Source organism: Camelus dromedarius, chromosome 18 (genome assembly GCF_036321535.1).
Source record: "Camelus dromedarius isolate mCamDro1 chromosome 18, mCamDro1.pat, whole genome shotgun sequence".
In the NCBI taxonomy this organism is placed as follows: Eukaryota; Metazoa; Chordata; class Mammalia; order Artiodactyla; family Camelidae; genus Camelus; species Camelus dromedarius.
In genome coordinates this window covers 19,571,709-19,588,435 of record NC_087453.1, presented here as the reverse complement: position 1 = coordinate 19,588,435, position 16,727 = coordinate 19,571,709, and the positions used below count along the sequence as shown (strand labels likewise).

The window sequence follows — 16,727 nt, the reverse complement described above, 5'->3', positions numbered from 1 at the left end:
CCCTGTCCCTCTCTGCAGCTGGAGTGCTCCCTAGAGCAAGAGAAGAAGCTGCGCATGGACACGGAGCGGGCCAGACGCAAGCTCGAGGGGGACCTGAAACTGACGCAGGAGTCGGTGACAGACGCTGCCCAGGACAAGCAGCAGCTGGAGGAGAAACTCAAGAAGTAGGTGTGGGGAGGGCCGCAGACCCCACCTCCTGACAGGCAGGGCACCTCCTGAGCCTGCACCTGGCTTCTCAGTTCCCCTGGGCCCCAGTCAGTCCCACCTCACTGCAGACGCTGAACGTGAAGGGTTCAGAGGTGGGGGTCACTAGAGTGTAGAGAGTAGTGTCCTGCCCTCCCTGGACTGAGGGCCAGGCTCCAGGGCTGGGACTGGAGAGGGAACACAGGGATGAGGTCACTTAGGTGGCTCTGGGCACAGTGCCTCAGGCTGGGAGTCAACTGACGGCGGGTCCCGAGGGCCCCAGGCCGGTTGATGAAAGTTAGGACCTGGGCTGGCTCACACCCACCCTGTGACCTCTAGAAAGGACTCTGAGCTGAGTCAGCTGAACCTGCGGGTGGAGGACGAGCAGCTCCTTGGAGCCCAGCTGCAGAAGAAGATCAAGGAGCTGCAGGTGTGTGAGGGATGGGGGCCGGCAGGGATGAGGGTAAGAGGCCCACAGAGGTGACACTGCCACCTGCCTGTCCCCAGGCTCGGGCGGAGGAGCTGGAAGAGGAGCTAGAGGCGGAACGGGCGGCCCGGGCCCGCGTGGAGAAGCAGCGGGCTGAGGCAGCCCGGGAGTTGGAGGAGCTGAGTGAACGGCTGGAGGAGGCTGGCGGCGCGTCTGCGGGGCAGCGCGAGGGCTGCCGGAAGCGTGAGGCCGAGCTGGGACGGCTGCGGCGGGAACTGGAGGAGGCGGCCCTGCGGCATGAGGCCACGGTGGCTGCCCTGCGGCGCAAGCAGGCGGAGAGCGCGGCAGAGCTGGGCGAGCAGGTGGACAGCCTGCAGCGGGTGCGGCAGAAGCTAGAAAAAGAGAAGAGTGATCTCCGCATGGAGGTGGATGACCTGGGGGCCAGTGTTGAAACTCTGGCTCGTGGCAAGGTGTCTGCCTCCCTTCTGATTCCAACCTCTGACCTGATGCTAGCATCCTATCCCGACTAAACCAATCCTGACTCCAGCAGTTAACTCGACCCACTGACCCTTGCCACCCCATGCCAATCTGACTCCACACTAGTCCTGACCCTGTACCTGACCCTGACTCCTGACCCATTCACATGGTACTCTGATACTCAATCCAAACCCCACCAAAGTCCTGACCTCAAACCCTACCTCCTAAACTCTATGCCCTGACTCCTGGTGATTTTTGACCCAGCATCCATCTTCAGTCCTCAGCCTCTGAATTCTGACCTAATACCTGTCCTGAATACCAGCACCCAACCATGACCCCTGACCTTTGTACCACCTGATCTTGACAAAAGACCTCTGACCACTGTCCCCAGCTGATTTTGGACTTCAGTATCCTAACCTCACCTTGACCCACTGGCCATGGGACTAGTCCAGCCCTCTCACTTTTGACACTCATCTTTTAAGCCATAGTCCAGCAGTAGAACCACTGACCCTGAACTTGGGGTTCTGCTGTCCCTTTGATTCCTGGGCCCGTGTCTAGCCTTCTACTTCCTGACCCTGGGTCCCAGTCTGATTGGCAGTACTAGATTCCTGCCCTGTGAGTCACAAACCTGTTCTGATCCCTGACCCTGGACCCCAGGCCAGTGCAGAGAAGCTGTGCCGGGCTTATGAGGATCAGCTGAGTGAGGCCAAGATCAAGGTGGAGGAGCTGCAGCGGCAACTGGTAGATGCAAGCACCCAGCGTGGGCGGCTCCAAACTGAGAGTGGTGAGGCCAGGGGCTGGGTTGGGGCCATGCTGGGCCTTGGTGCTGCCCCTCACCCACCTGACCTGCTGGCTCACCCCTTGGCCTGCAGGGGAGCTGAGTCGCCTGCTTGAGGAGAAGGAGTCTCTGATTAGCCAGCTGAGCCGTGGGAAGGCCTTGGCCACCCAGAGCCTGGAGGAGCTGCGGAGGCAGCTGGAGGAGGAGAGCAAGGTAGACTGGCCTTTATCTGCCACAGAGCAGCTCTGTGGGTGGGCTCAGGGACCTCCGGCCCAGCCTGATGCTGAGGTCACCGGGGTCTCTGCAGGCCAAGAGTGCACTGGCCCATGCTGTGCAGGCCTTAAGGCATGACTGTGACCTCCTGCGGGAGCAGCATGAGGAGGAGGCCGAGGCTCAGGCTGAGCTGCAGCGGCTGCTGTCCAAGGCCAACGCCGAGGTGGCTCAGTGGAGGAGCAAGTATGAGGCAGATGCCATTCAGAGGACTGAGGAGCTGGAGGAAGCCAAGTGAGTGCCTTGCTAGGCAGGCCATCACCACACAGGGGTGACGCCTGCACCTCTGAGCCGCTGGGGTGAGGGGAGATGTTGGGCTCATTCTTCTGCCAACCTCCCGCGGCTGCTCGTCCATGTCCTGTCTGCTCCCATGGCCTAGAAAGAAGCTGGCGCTGCGGCTGCAGGAGGCAGAGGAGGGAGTAGAGGCTGCTCATGCCAAGTGCTCATCGCTGGAGAAGGCCAAGCTGCGGCTGCAGACAGAGTCGGAGGACGTGACCCTGGAACTGGAGCGGGCCACCTCGGCGGCAGCCGCGCTGGACAAGAAGCAGCGGCACTTGGAGCGGGCGTTGGAAGAGCGGCGGCGGCAGGAGGAGGAGATGCAGCGGGAGTTGGAGGCGGCGCAGAGGGAGGCCCGCGGCCTGGGCACTGAGCTCTTCCGGCTGCGGCACAGTCACGAGGAGGCTCTTGAGGCCCTGGAGACACTCAGGCGAGAGAACAAGAACCTGCAGGGTACGACCCACCCCAGGGTCAGAGCTCTGGGGTCACTGGGAGTCCCTCGGAGTCACACAGGGTGCCTGGGTGGAGTCACCCTGGAATTAGGGGTGATGGAAGTGACTGGGTCAGAGCATGAGCCATGGGACTGGCACTCAGTGACCTGTCCACTCTGCAGAGGAGATCAGTGACCTCACGGACCAGGTCAGCCTCAGCGGGAAGAGCATCCAGGAGCTGGAGAAAGCCAAGAAGGCGCTGGAAGGGGAGAAGAGCGAGCTCCAGGCTGCACTGGAGGAGGCTGAGGTCAGGGGCTGGCTACAGGGACAGGGTAGACACCAACCTGCTGCTCCTGGCATCCCCCCTCCACACACACTCATGGCTCCCACGCCACACTGCCTGCTCTGCACCTCAGGGGACCCTGGAGCTGGAGGAGACCAAGACTCTGCGGATCCAGCTGGAGCTTTCCCAGGTCAAGGCTGAAGTGGACCGGAAACTGGCAGAGAAAGACGAGGAGTGCACTAACCTGAGGTGCAGGCCCACAGCACCCCCATCCCAACCACCTGAGAGCAGGAGGGCAGGCACTGTTGGCTGAGCCCCACTGTGCAAGTGGCCTGGCACCTAGTCGTCCCCCTCCAACTTCCTCAGGTGGAGATTATTGTCTGGTTTAGGGTGAACCTTGGAAAGGCCAAAGTTAATTGTCCAAGGTTACGCAGTAGGGGGAGCCAGAGTTCTGTCCGTCTCTTCTCTGAAGCCTCCCTCTTGTCCTTGAACTTGCTCTGATGGGCAATAGACAGTCACAAGGGGCTGGAAAGCAGGGAGGGACGAGTTACTTACTCCCCAAATGGGTTCGTGTTTCTAACCTTCCTTGGGCACTTGTAAGAGCAGGTGTGGTACCTGTGCCCACCCCCTTCTCACAGGCCACGACCCCTCCCTTTCGTCCTTTCCAACCACAGGCGCAACCACCAGCGGGCAGTAGAGTCCCTGCAGGCCTCCCTGGATGCAGAGACTCGGGCCCGCAACGAGGCACTGCGGCTCAAGAAGAAGATGGAGGGTGACCTTAACGACCTGGAGCTGCAGCTGGGCCATGCTACCCGCCAGGCCACGGAGGCACAGGCAGCCACGCGGCTGCTGCAGGCCCAACTCAAGGAGGAGCAGGCGGGGCGGGATGAGGAGCAGCGGCTGGCAGCTGAGCTCCGAGAGCAGGCACAGGCCCTGGAGCGGAGGGCCGCCCTGCTGGCTGCGGAGCTGGAAGAGCTGCGGGCTACCCTGGAGCAGGGCGAGCGCAGCCGGCGGCTGGCAGAACAGGAGCTGCTGGAGGCCACTGAGCGCCTCAACCTCCTTCATTCACAGGTAGGAGTTGGGGGGGGTTCACAGGGGTGTGTGCGGCAGCAGCCTGCAGGCTGACTCTGAAGCTCTGCCTCCCCCCAGAACACAGGCCTCCTGAACCAGAAAAAGAAGTTAGAGGTGGATTTGGCCCAGCTGAGCGGGGAGGTAGAGGAGGCTGCCCAGGAAAGGCGGGAAGCCGAGGAGAAGGCCAAAAAGGCCATCACCGACGTGAGCCTGGGCTGGGGCGGGAGCTGGGGGGGCCTGCAGCAGAGTCCAAAGTGACTTTAACCTCCCAACCATGCCACCTCCTCCCACACAGGCGGCCATGATGGCAGAGGAGCTGAAAAAGGAGCAGGACACGAGCGCACACTTGGAACGGATGAAGAAGACACTGGAACAGACCGTGCGGGAGCTGCAGGCACGGCTTGAGGAGGCAGAACAAGCTGCCCTCCGTGGTGGGAAGAAGCAGGTGCAGAAGCTGGAGGCCAAGGTGTGTGTGGCCCTCTCAATCCCTTCCCCTGCAGGGTGGGCTGGCCCAGGGGCAGGCTCCGTGCACCAGGCCCACACACTGGCTGCTCGCAGGTACGGGAGCTGGAGGCCGAGCTTGACGCAGAGCAGAAGAAGCACACTGAGGCCCTCAAGGGGGTGAGGAAACACGAGCGCCGGGTCAAGGAGCTCGCATACCAGGTGGGTGCCTGGGTCTACCTCGAGGGGCGGGCCTGGTGCAGGCCAAACCTGAATCCCCTTTGCCTGCCCAGGCCGAGGAGGACAGGAAGAACCTGGCTCGCATGCAGGACCTGGTGGACAAGCTGCAGAGCAAGGTTAAGAGCTACAAACGTCAGTTTGAAGAGGCGGTGAGTGCACTGGGTCTGGGCACCTGAGGCCTAGTACTGGTCAAGATGTCTGGTCACCCAACCTCAGCGGCTTGCCCCAGGCTCTGGAGTGGTCATCCCTGCTCCATCTCTAGGCCAGTTTCCCCAGCGTTGGTTTTGTGTATAGGCAGGGGCAGTGACCCTGTTCAGTGACCCCACTGTCCCAGCTAGGAGACAGACAAGTTTCTAACAGCTCCAGCAGGAGACAAGACCTAGCTCTGTCTCTGCAGGGACACATGCTTTCCCTTCCAGGCCAGGTTGGGCATGTGGGCACCTCTGGAAGGAGAAGCTCAACCCTCTCCCTTCCTGCAGTTGGATGCTGGTGAGGGGGGGAGAAGGGCTGCATTGAGTGATGGGAGCAGAGTTGAAGGCCAGGAGCAGCCAGCCCCTTTCTGGGGGTGCCATCTCCGTTACCAGACCTGTGCCCCCAGGAGCAGCAGGCCAGCACTAACCTGGCCAAGTATCGGAAGGCCCAGCATGAACTGGATGATGCGGAGGAGCGGGCCGACATAGCGGAAACCCAGGCCAACAAGCTGCGGGCACGGACCCGGGATGCCCTGGGCCCCAAGGTAAGGGGGTGATGTGGGGCACCCACCCTGCCCTCTGCCTGGGGGGCAGGTGGTGCAGCTCACTCAGGCACCCCTTTCCCCTCAGCACAAGGAGTGATACCTGCTGTCTGCCCCACCCTGATCCTGGTCTCTGTTCGCCCACATCTGCTGGAGCCTTGGCAGTTCCAAGCCCTGCTACACCTCGAGTTAACACGTCTGCAGTTCCAACTGGGTTCCTTCTCATTCTCTGGGGTCCGGGAGGGGAGCACGTGGTCCCCTGGACAAAAGTCAGGTCCACATCAGTCATTTAAAATAAAGTTCTTTAATAGTCTCCATTTAATTGGTTTATTTGTTGTTAATAAATTGGCAACACAAGGAGGGGCCAGGGTGTGCTCCTAGGCAGGCTCCTGTGCAGGCGGGCTCAGGCAGGAGACCCTGCGCTGGGGTGGGGGCAGGGCACAGCCACCAGTGCCCCAAGGGATGGAAGGAAAAGACTCCCCCCTCCCACTTCTGAGGAAGGAACCCCCTGGGATGAACACAGCGGCCAATGAGCAAACAGAAACAGGAGCTAAAGGAAAACGAGGGAGGGGCAGATGGGCAGGCTTGGGGGAAGGTAGCATTCTCTGGTTTCCCCCACCCCTGCCCAGGGGGTGCTCAGAAGCCTTTGCCTGGGTCCAAAGGCCAGGGCAAGTTGGCTCACAGATTGGGGGAGGGTGCCCGTATCTCCCTCCCCACCCCAGGACTGACAGCCAAGAGACTGGGCAGGAGCTCAGACAGAGCTATTGTTAAAAGTCCCCTTTCCTCTGGGTGGGCCAGGGACCCAGGGTTCTCAAGGAAGGGTGAGCATAGTGCCCCTGTCCTCATCATGGAGATCTTGAGGGAAATGAGGTTCCCCAACGACCTGGGGCCCCCAGACCCAGGGGCCAAGGGCTTCTAGACGCTCCCTCTCACCAAGCCTGTACCTGAAGACCTGGGGCAGGCAGAGCAGCGGGGAGGCAGGGGAAGGGTGGGGACAGGGCAGGGCGTGAGGCACGCGTACCCATGGTCACTCGCGCTGGCCCAGGCCCAGCAGCCTCCCGAGGCCTGGCCCAAGATCACTCTTCGGTGAAGTCCCTGTCTATGTCCATGTAGGGCTCCTCAATGTAGCTGACAAGGGCAGAGGGTGACTGGCGGTCTGGGTTCAAAAGGATGGACACGGTCTCCTTCCAGTATGAGAAGCTGATGCAGGAGCTCTGGGTGAAGAGAGAGGGGCTGGGGGGGGTGCACCTGGAGGACCCAGGTCAAGCCCGGAATCCCACGGGGAGGGCCTAGGTGAGGGGACAAAGAGCCACCTGTCACAGGGCCCAGGCGGGGACTGCGCACCCTCGAGGGCACTCACGTTCTCTAGGCAGGTGCTGTCTTTGTCCTTGTGCAGGTAATGCTGCTGCCAGAAGCGCAGCAGGTTGTGGAAGTTGTTGAGCAGGAAGCCGGGATACTTCTTGCTGTGTTCCATTCGCTGCAGCAGCCGCAGGTACAGGGGCAGCCGCTCTTTCCGTCGGGCCAGCATCAGGATCACCAGGCTGGTGTTGAGGCAGCTGACGTTTTCCTGCAAGGACCAGGCCGTCTGGGTCAGGTGGGTGCCAGCAGCCCCAGGGGCTCCCGGTGGACCTGGGCTGCCACTGGGCAGGGAGGCAGGTGTCTCTGGCAGAGTCCACAGGCCATGTGCTGAGCTGCCCCTGCACAAAGCTGACAGAAAGCTGGGGAAAGGAATGATGCCAGCACTGCCAGCATCCCACCCTAAGCACCGTCCCAGTCCCTCACCCCACCCACCCCACCCCGGTGGGAACATCATTATCAGGCCAGTTAGAGCCACTCTTCCTCTAGGACCAGTTCAGGTGCCGCTTCTTCCCGGGAAATTCCATCCCTGGGCGGCTAGGCACACGCACCAGATGCAGGCAGCTCACCTTCCTTCACTCAGCACCTGACTGCCAGCTTCACGAGGGAAGCGTCTCGGTCTGTTTTGTTCACTGTGCGCCCCCAGCCCAGGGCCTCGCCTCGCTAAATGTTTGTTAGATGAAGGAACAAAAGAACAACCTCTAGATGTATAGTATTACCCTGTTTTAAGAAAGAGGGGTGTGAAGCTTGGGGAAGGGACAGCCGCACAGTTACCTGGTGCGGGAGGTGGGAGTCAATATCAGGTCCAGCCCCAAAGCCTGCACAGCAGGCGGGGCTCAGAGCACCGGGATGGGAGTCAGAACTCAGTGCCCAGCCCAACTCTGCCCTGAACCATCTGTGACCTTAGAGACTTGCTTTCTCCCAAGGCCCCTTCTGTAAAATGGGGCACTGATCCCTTATTGGACAAAGTCCTCAGAATAGCTGGGAGGGTTTCCTAGGAGCCAAGAAGTGGGTCTCAGGGAAGGCACTTCCAGGTGAAGGTGGCTCGGGGATGAGGGTACCTGTTTCCAATCTCCCCTCCCTGCAGCGGGCCTGTGGGGCCTCTCACCTGGGTCAGCGTCTGCACATGGATGATGTTGATGAGGCGGAAAAGGAAGGACATCTGTGTGGGAACCTGGGATATGTAGGCAAGCAGACGGCACTCGGACAGGACCTCCGCAACTGGGGACAGAGGCAGAGGTGTGAGCAGTGGGCTCAGAAGCTGGTCTGGGGCCTGACATCCAGCCTTCTAGTCCAGCCCCCCTTGGGCCCTGACTCTGAAGCTGGGAGGCCCTCGCTGTCAAAAGTACTGCAGAAGCCTGGCTGCAGCAGGAAGAAATCTCCAGCTGCCCTGCCAGCCCCACTAAGCCTGAGCTCTCATTAGAGTCCCCAGCAGGAGCTCACCACGACCTTTCCTCCAGTCACCCTCTGGGACTGCTCTCCCCGAGGCCCTCCCCAGGCTTCACCACCAGGGTCCCCCCTCATCCCAGGCAATTCCAGGCCAGGGAGGAAGAGTGTGTGTTGTTTTTTATAATTTTCTGGCAACAATTTTTTTTACCTTTATGAAAATGTTGCACATGCTCATCAGAGGAAGCATGGATAACCGAGAGAAGTAAATGCAGCAAAGAAAATCAGCTGGACAGCCACCGCCTTGATCCCAACTACATGGGTGTTTGGTGCAGCTACTTCCAGACATTTGTCTCCTTGCTAGAGGCTGGGTGTTTGACACCAGTGTGGCAGCCACACTGGACTGACTCACCCAGGCATTACAGCTTTTTCCTACCTTTCATGTCCACCTGGTTTTCAAATCGGTCCAGGGACAGAGTGACGCAGCGCACCAGCATGTTGGAGTCTACCAGCGAGCTGTTGATCTGCTTCAGGAACACCTGGAACTGGAGCAGAGCCTGGACTCAAACGGGAGGTGGTGGGCTCATGGCTGGGGATGGCCAAGGCTCAGGGTGTACAGTCACAGCAGGGCACCCACCTACACTGGCCCAGCTGTTTCCAACCAGAAGACCAAACTCAAGACAAACTAGGTGACCTGTTTTCACCTCCTTATAAGCAGCCCCAGGAAGAGCTCAACCTAGATCTTGACACCATGTCCAGTGCGTTTTACACTAAAGGCCCCTCTCATTTTCACTTCCACTAGTATGAGCTGGGTTCTGCCACACCCCTACACCACCCACTGTGAGCTAACACAGCAGGCCCAGCCCTGCCCCTCTGGGGCTCATCACAGTACCCACCACACTGCACGAGAACCACTTCCACAGCCCACCTGCTTCACCCTCACACCTGCCCATGAGCAGCTGAGACTGTGATCCCTGTACACCCAGGGTCTAGCACAGTGCCCGGCACAGAGCAAGGGCTCATGAATGTTTGCTGATGACTGCCCACTGACTCCCCAGGACTCTCTAATTTAAAACCAGCACCTGGAGACTGGCAAGGACCAGGACTCCAACATCACTTCCGGACAATGCAGCAAACCCCATGGAGGAGCCCTGGGTTAGACTTACCTTTGCATCAGTGTTGATGTATTTATTGAATCTCTTGAATGCATCAACATTAAACTTCATCAGCTCCCCCAGGAGGTCAAAGTAACTCTGCAGCACGTCCCTCGACTTGCACTCACTGTCCACAATGCAGTACAGGATGTGCTGGGGGCAGGGAAGACAGGGTGAAGGAAGGAAGGAAGGTGGCCGGTCCCTGAGGCCAAGAGCACATGGCCGCTGCCCCTAGGCTGCGCTCATCTAAGTTGCCCACCACCTGCCTCCCCCAGGCCTGGCATGTAGCTCAGACCATACAACATTTGCTTCAAGCAAGCATCCAGATTGATGGAACCTGCTCCCCTGTCTAGATTCTCATCTGAGGATGCTGCTGGCAACAAGGGCAGGGCCAGGCCTGACACACCTCACCAGGAAGTGAGGGTGGGGTTAGGTACGTAGCCACAATCTCTCTCGCCTGCCCAGGTCTGAGCTAAAGCCTCTGCAAGATGGCCAGGGATCTCCAGCTCCCAGGCGTGGGGAGCTGTCTCCAGAAGTAATACTGGCCACTGTCTGAGTACTGAGGCCATTCAAGTGAAGCAGAGGGTTTAAGGACACATGACACATTTGACCCCATGGTTTGTCTTTATGTTAATGAATGAAAAAGTTTACACTAAAATCAATGAATTTTTATCATGAACATAAAGCAATTTAACTCCCTGATAAAGTTTTTCTATGACAGTTAAACTGTTTCTCTTTCTTTGTCCTGAAATTGTATATACTAATATTGATCAGTTGTTTCCCTTATGGATTTTATAATAATTCATGGGTCAGTTTTCCTGTTTGTATCCCCCCTTTTTTTAACCAATTATAGCTTTGGACATTTTGCCCTTCTCTGCTTTATAAATTTTGCTTTCTCTGCATTCAATAAAGGGAAATTAACTTTTAATCAGCAGCAAAATATCCTCAGGGTCAAAAGGTCTTGCCTGATAACTTTATAGACTCTTACCATCCCTCAATCACCCGTTAAGCACCCACGGGAAACCCATTGTTAAAACGCAGGGGAAATAGTAGGGCAGTCTGCACTGCACTGGCATTTTGAGATGGAGAGATCTGGTCTGCTTCTGACCAGCTGTCTAGGTCTCGGGACAGGAGAGCAATACACAGGGCTGGGGGCTGGGGGAGGGGACACCCGACACCCTGGCTCCTCCGGGCCATTACCTCCAGAAGGCCTCGCTTCAGCAGGAACATCTGGTCTGCATAGGAGGTGGTCCCTCGGAGGAAACTCTCCACAGCCCGGGCTTGCCAAAACCTGCGACCCAAATGTTGACCCCTGGCCCACGTGGCTAAGGCTGCCCTCTTCTGGCCCATGTTCCATTGACCAAGGGGCTGGGAGACATCTGCTGCCTTTTCATTTACCCAACATTTACTGAACATCTACCAGACATCAGGCCTCAGACTGGGCACTGGGGACACATCAAGAGTTTTCATCCTCATGGTGCTGACAGCTCAGCAGGTAACAGTCCTTTATATGGCTCTGTCTGGAAGGAGCTGTATGTCTCAGAGAAGGCGGCATATGATCAAAGGGCTGGCCCAGCGAGTCACATGTGAAAACACACTCTAGGCTCTGCCCTTTCAGGGGAACAGGAGGATACAGGAGAGGATACAGGCCGGGTATGCAATCAGGACCCCCACACGTGTGTGGATGGGCTACTGAGTTCACGTCTGATGGCCTGTCCTAGACAAGAGGTCGGTGATGTTGACTGACCCTGGAGGGCAGAGCTGGGATCCCTGGGGGGAGTCAGGACTAGGCAGGCTGAGCTGATGGGGACCCATGTGCATGAAGCCTACTGACACTCACACCCAGCCTTGATGGAATGCCTCCCTCTCCGGCTACTCCCGTCCACAGCCTCTAAGACTCAACTTAGATGAGTCTCAGGAACTCTGAGACACCCTCCCTGTCCATGCCCACCCCACCAGAGCCCAGCTAGGGAAGGGCTTTCCTTTGCTCCCACAGCTCCTGGGACAGGGCCTTTCCACACTGCGATCCACACACAGGTTTCTTTTCCTGCTTGTTTCCCATAACCCAGGGAACTCCATGTGGGCAGGGACAGTGTCTCCTACTTCTCTTCCACCTGTCCAGCACCAGCACAGACTAGGTGCTTGGTGAATGCTTGGTCAATTCTTGAAATGCACTGCTGGCACGCAGCAGAAACTAATAAGTATGTGCTGAGGCAACACAAGGAGAGAGGCTAGTCAAACGCCCAGCAACCAGAGGTCCGGGGTGGAAGCCATTGACTAAAGGAGGTATTTCTAACAGCGTAAGAAACACTTGGTTTTGGGTCCCTCAGGAGTGGCAGGTGTGTGTCCCAGACCTACCTGAAAGATGACTCGGCTGGCTCCTTCTTCATGACCTGCAGCAGACGAGTTAACAAGCCCCTCTTCCCATCACACACCAAACTCCTGAAATAGACAGGGACACTGGCAGATTGGAGGGGCTGTTAGGGCCAAAAAACTGTGTCTTGGGGCCCTGGGGCTGGGTGTCTTTGCTGGTATAGGTGGGGACATGGGGACACTTCCAAACCTACAGGATGTCCTCCTGCTCTACCTGGGTCGAGAGTACCCCAAGGACTCATGTAGTCTCAGAAAAGAATAGTCAAATGCACTCGCACCGCACCTCGGGCCAGCTTTCCCTTCCCAGACGCACTGACAAGTGATCAGAGACCAGAAACACATCCAGAGTCACATATGGTTCAGAACTGCTGGAGGGAGGGCTGTTTACAACAAAAGTGGGTTGAAACACCACAGAGGAGTCTAGCAGATAGGGCAAAGTCAGTGACTATTGTGGGACAGGCTGGGAGTACCCTGAGCCCCAGGTTGAGCTCCAGCTGGCACTGGACAAGTACCCAAGCTTTTGGGCCTCCGAGTCCTGGTCTAGGAAGCAAAGACAATAAATGAGGAAACGACTCAGACTGCATCATGGGGGAGAGAGGATCAAGGAGGCTGGGCTTCTGAGCCTTTAAATTCCCTCTTCAAATAGGGTAGCTCTACTTTTATCCACTCCAGGCATCAGGGTGGGGCTATATTCAATCTCACTGAACAAAGAGTTCTGCTACCTTAAAAACAAAACAAAACAAAAGGCTGGAGAATTACAACTACTATTGCTGGATATAATTCCCCCAGCCCTGACCCCTGTGGAGCCTGTGACCTCCCTGATCTGCTCCAGAAAGTGAGGCAAATATAACCCAGCTGAAGGGACTTTGCAGAGGGCAAGAAAGGAGAGTGTCAACAAAGGTGAGTGACAAGGGAAGGGACAGAGCACATATGACCTTTGACAGGTGACCTCTCTGAGCCCCTGCTGCTCCATCTGTCAAGTGGAGGTGATGATGGCACCCCGCTCCGAGGGCTACTGTGGGGCTCCAATGAGATAATGCAGTGATGTGAGGACACTGCCTGGCATACAGGAGCCCTCGGGATGCCGCAGCAGCACCTGGGTGCAGTCGTCTGTGATCCCCAGGGCACACAGGCAGCCAGGGTGGGCTGTGGGCCACAGCTGCATCCCACCCATGCTCACCTGTCAGTGTTGAGGACAGCTTCCACCTCGGGGATGTTGGCCTTGAGAGAGATGGCACTGAGCTCGTTCAGCTCTTGGTTGTTGAGCAGTAGGTACTTGTTCCTGAAACAAACATTTTGGAGGCGTAAAGGACAGGAGCTGGGGCTGCTAAGTCAACACTGGGCTAGTCCCCTGCCCATTTCCTGTGGAGAGTATCCGGGAAGTCCCCAGGTACCGCCCCCAACACCACTTACCCCGAGCCGGCACTCTTGGCAGGGCACGTGGCCCGCAGCGCTCAGGCTGTGGGAGCCTCCCTAGCCCCCATGCCCACCCTCTGCTAGCCACAGCCACCAACAAGGTCCCTTTCCTTAGCATCTCTAGGCTTTTTATTTTTTTTTTGCCACTGAACACTATTTAATTTCTCAAAGCCACTTCCAACTCAATGATGTCCAAATCAAACTCATCATTTCACTCCTCAAACCTGGCCCTATTCCAGCATTCCCACCAGTAGGCCTGAGTCAGCTGTGACACTCCCTCCTCCATCCTTCACATGCTGTCATCATGAGGACAGAACCAGCTTCCTACATGGTCTCCCCACAGGCATCGATCCCACACAGCACCCAGAGCAATCTTCAGGAAACTGGAACCTGACCATGTTACTCCCATTAAAAACATTCCCACAATTTCGCACTGCTGTAGAATACAAAAAATCCAAGCTTATGCACATGACTCATCAGATTTAAGAGTCTGATGAAAGCTAGGGACCCAATTCCTCAGAAAAACAGGGACTCATTCAGAACATACTGGTGCCTTTTTCAGAGAGCTGACATACTTCCTGGAGCTCAAGGCCTTCAGACAGAGAACCTCTCAAAAAGAGTGGTTAACATGATCCAGACCACAGTAGTGAAGAGAAGGCCCCTGAGGCCACATGTCCTCAGGCCATGTCCCATGAACTTAAAAGAATTTAAAACAATACTTAAAAATCAGGACCTTTCACAAAAATCTTAGTTTCTGGCTTTCCTTGAGGGAAAAACTCAGAAGCAGTGCAACAGCAGGCCCGGTTTCCTGGACATCAACAGCTGGAAAGAGCTAAGCAGCAGCTGCCTGTGTGTCCCAGCTCCCCAAGGTCTCCCTAATGCCAAGGTCAAGGGTCAGCTGCCATTCACCCCTTCCCTGCACTGTTTCCTTAAACAGAGGATCATTCTCCTACATACTCTGCATCAAAGGGTGAAACATAAAAAATGAGAGGGCAGAATGTGTTTCAGTGAAAATGGGAGAGAGTACACTTCCTCGTGCAGGTGAATAATATTCTATCTGCTCAGTAAGCGAACACTCAGCCCACCTGGGCCATTCGAGGTTCCGGCCGGCCCCTGTGAATAGCCACACTGTCCACTCCTGGTTCAGAGAGACAGACGGTGAGAGATGTATTGACTCTGAAGGATAACAAGGGGCCAGCAACTTCCTCACTCACTTCCAAGGTGGCCATGAGGGCTAAGGGAAAACTCAGCGTGGTGCCTGGCATAAAGGAAGCACTGGACAAGCGGCAGCTCTTGTTAGTGTCATGGAAGTGCAGCCCCACGTGGTAACACTGAGGTGACCGCGGCTCTCACGGCTCCCAGGTCCTCCTCCTGAGCTGAGGTCACGGATGCAACAGAGAGGAGGTAAGACAGAGGAACGACTCTCCTTCCAGGGATGGCTCGTACTTACTCGTGGTGGTCGCTGAAACTCTGGAGAAGCCTCAAAAACTGTATCTTCAAGGTGATGTCCTAAAATACATGTGCATCCTTGATGTTAAAACCATAGTCACAATGCTCCAAAGGAAAACAAAAGGCTCTCGTGAGAGTCTGGGCGTCACTCTGCTCCCCTGAGCCTCTGTCCTCACTCACAGTGAGGATGTCTCTTTAGTCAAAAAACCCTTTGTTGAGAACCACATCTGACAAACAGCAGATTAAGCTAACGTGGGCCCCTCCTGTTAAAAACACCCCAACGTACTGGGTAAAAAGTAACTGAAATTATTTTAAATCTTATGCTTAGTTCATAAGAAAGAAAGGAAAAGCCCCTGGAACTAGAAAAGAAGAAAGGACCGAGTTTAAAGCAGCAAGCACAAGAGCTGATGGCTGGCAGCTATGGGCAGGGTGGAGAAGTGGAAATGAGACTTATTCATGCCAGAACTTGGGTTTCAGTGCTCGGCAGGGACAAGACAGAACCATGGGCCCATGTAAAGCCTGCGGAGTGTATACATTTGGTGAAAAAAAGGTTAGAAAAACCCCACCTACCAGCTTAGAGAGCTGGCAAAGAAGCCTGCCTCTGCCAGGGTGCTGCTGTGGTGCAGATGAACCCCCAGGTCCCAAAGAGGACCCTGGGCTCATGCTACTAGGGCAGGAGGGCAAAGATACTCAGCGTGAAAACCTACCCTGGGACACTGGGCCCTTGCTGAAGTTCCCGACAGACAAAAGTAAAATGTTCTGTAGAAATACTTCCAGGGCCTGGCTACACAGGTACTCACAGGGAAAACAAGCCCCATGAAGGTGACCTCTCTTTAAACATTGCAGAACACCAGCCAACACTCCACTTGGAGGTGAGTCTGGCGACTCAGACAAGATTAGTACCCCACAGCAATTCAAAAAAGACCATTAAAAGAGCATGTTATGAATAATTACAGAGATAAAGATTTAAGAGATAAAATATAACAGAAGAACAAAATAGTAATAAATGAATAAAAGACCAAGCAGTTTTTGGCAAATTTCCAGACAGAATGTCTAGAAATGCAGAATACATTCACCTGAGGTTAACTCAAAGGATGGGCTGAAAGTCCAGTCTGACAAAACCAAAGAGAAAAATGGTAAGCCGGGAGATGCAGCACTGAGGAGAGTCCCTAGAACATGGCCTGGAGACCAGAGACGACCCATGGCACTGGGCCCTGACAGCTGTGCGGCACTCTCCCCCTTGTGCTGATGGCCAGTGATCTTTTTGCGAGAAACAGAGGCTCAGAGATTCAGTGACTCATTCAAGCTCTCCCAAAAAGCTGAGTGGCACAGCTGGCCTCCCGACTCCCAGTTCAGCACTCTCTAGGGCACCGTGTGAGAGATCAGGTAGAGGTGAGCCCACGGCCCTTAAAAAAAGAAAATATCCTAAAGCACTTCAGGATTCTAGGAGTGGAGTCGGTGGCCCTGTCTGGAGGGAAGTGAGCGCCCCGTCCCGGAGGTGTACAAGGGGAAGCTGACTGGAGGGCCTCAAAAGGGACTTCTGGGTAGGTGGAGGGTGGGGTCACATCCTTCCCCAAGGTAGCTTCCAATTATGGGATTACACAGACTGACTTTCAGTTTCTGTTCTACTCTCAAAGAATGGCTTTTCCTGGCAAGTAAAGTCCATCTGTTGTTGGGGTCCCTGCTCACCGGGCTACAGTCACAGTTCTGGTTGTGACCATGGAGGACAAGGGCAGATGCTGAATGCTTCCTCCAAATCAGCTTGTCAAACAAATTATTCAGCCCAGGGATCAGCTTGAACTCTGCGATCATTCTGTGAACCTGGACAGGGTAGGAAGGTAAAAGCATTAAGACAAATGTGCTGTGAAGATCTACCAAAGCCTCAGCACGTACGATGCTTCTTCAGGACAAAGAAAGCCACAGTCGGTCAGGATTGCTGAGGTTTAAAGAAAACATCCACACTCACTCCACCCCTCACCATTG

General features: G+C 56.0%; 2 protein-coding genes across 10 annotated transcripts in view; one reads left to right on the top strand and one right to left on the bottom strand.

The window, feature by feature from the left end:
• MYH7B (myosin heavy chain 7B) overlaps positions 1-5,932 on the top strand; it is a 40,147-nt gene extending 34,215 nt beyond the window's left edge. For all 5 annotated transcript variants that reach the window (XM_064475740.1, XM_010975165.3, XM_064475742.1 and 2 more), the window contains 16 exons: positions 19-164; positions 523-613; positions 691-1,080; positions 1,745-1,871; positions 1,960-2,078; positions 2,173-2,369; positions 2,515-2,864; positions 3,025-3,149; positions 3,259-3,374; positions 3,800-4,196; positions 4,275-4,400; positions 4,492-4,662; positions 4,755-4,859; positions 4,931-5,026; positions 5,476-5,613; positions 5,699-5,932. In XM_064475740.1, the coding sequence (XP_064331810.1) occupies positions 19-164; positions 523-613; positions 691-1,080; positions 1,745-1,871; positions 1,960-2,078; positions 2,173-2,369; positions 2,515-2,864; positions 3,025-3,149; positions 3,259-3,374; positions 3,800-4,196; positions 4,275-4,400; positions 4,492-4,662; positions 4,755-4,859; positions 4,931-5,026; positions 5,476-5,613; positions 5,699-5,710 (2,706 nt within the window). In that variant the 3' untranslated portion in view covers positions 5,711-5,932. The remainder of the gene's footprint in view (positions 1-18; positions 165-522; positions 614-690; positions 1,081-1,744; positions 1,872-1,959; positions 2,079-2,172; positions 2,370-2,514; positions 2,865-3,024; positions 3,150-3,258; positions 3,375-3,799; positions 4,197-4,274; positions 4,401-4,491; positions 4,663-4,754; positions 4,860-4,930; positions 5,027-5,475; positions 5,614-5,698) is intronic.
• TRPC4AP (transient receptor potential cation channel subfamily C member 4 associated protein) overlaps positions 5,899-16,727 on the bottom strand; it is a 61,995-nt gene continuing 51,166 nt past the window's right edge. For 2 of the 5 annotated variants that reach the window (XM_031433939.2, XM_031433937.2), the window contains exons 10-19: positions 16,434-16,565; positions 14,746-14,804; positions 13,060-13,161; positions 11,865-11,966; positions 10,707-10,797; positions 9,519-9,659; positions 8,789-8,897; positions 8,075-8,187; positions 6,971-7,177; positions 5,899-6,824 (exon numbers count right to left, since the gene is read on the bottom strand). In XM_031433939.2, the coding sequence (XP_031289799.1) occupies positions 6,687-6,824; positions 6,971-7,177; positions 8,075-8,187; positions 8,789-8,897; positions 9,519-9,659; positions 10,707-10,797; positions 11,865-11,966; positions 13,060-13,161; positions 14,746-14,804; positions 16,434-16,565 (1,194 nt within the window). In that variant the 3' untranslated portion in view covers positions 5,899-6,686. Of the gene's footprint in view, positions 6,825-6,970; positions 7,178-7,400; positions 7,630-8,074; positions 8,188-8,788; positions 8,898-9,518; positions 9,660-10,706; positions 10,798-11,864; positions 11,967-13,059; positions 13,162-14,745; positions 14,805-16,433; positions 16,566-16,727 lie in introns of those variants that run through there. The other 3 variants (XM_031433940.2, XM_031433938.2, XM_031433941.2) reach the window with 2 other exon arrangements.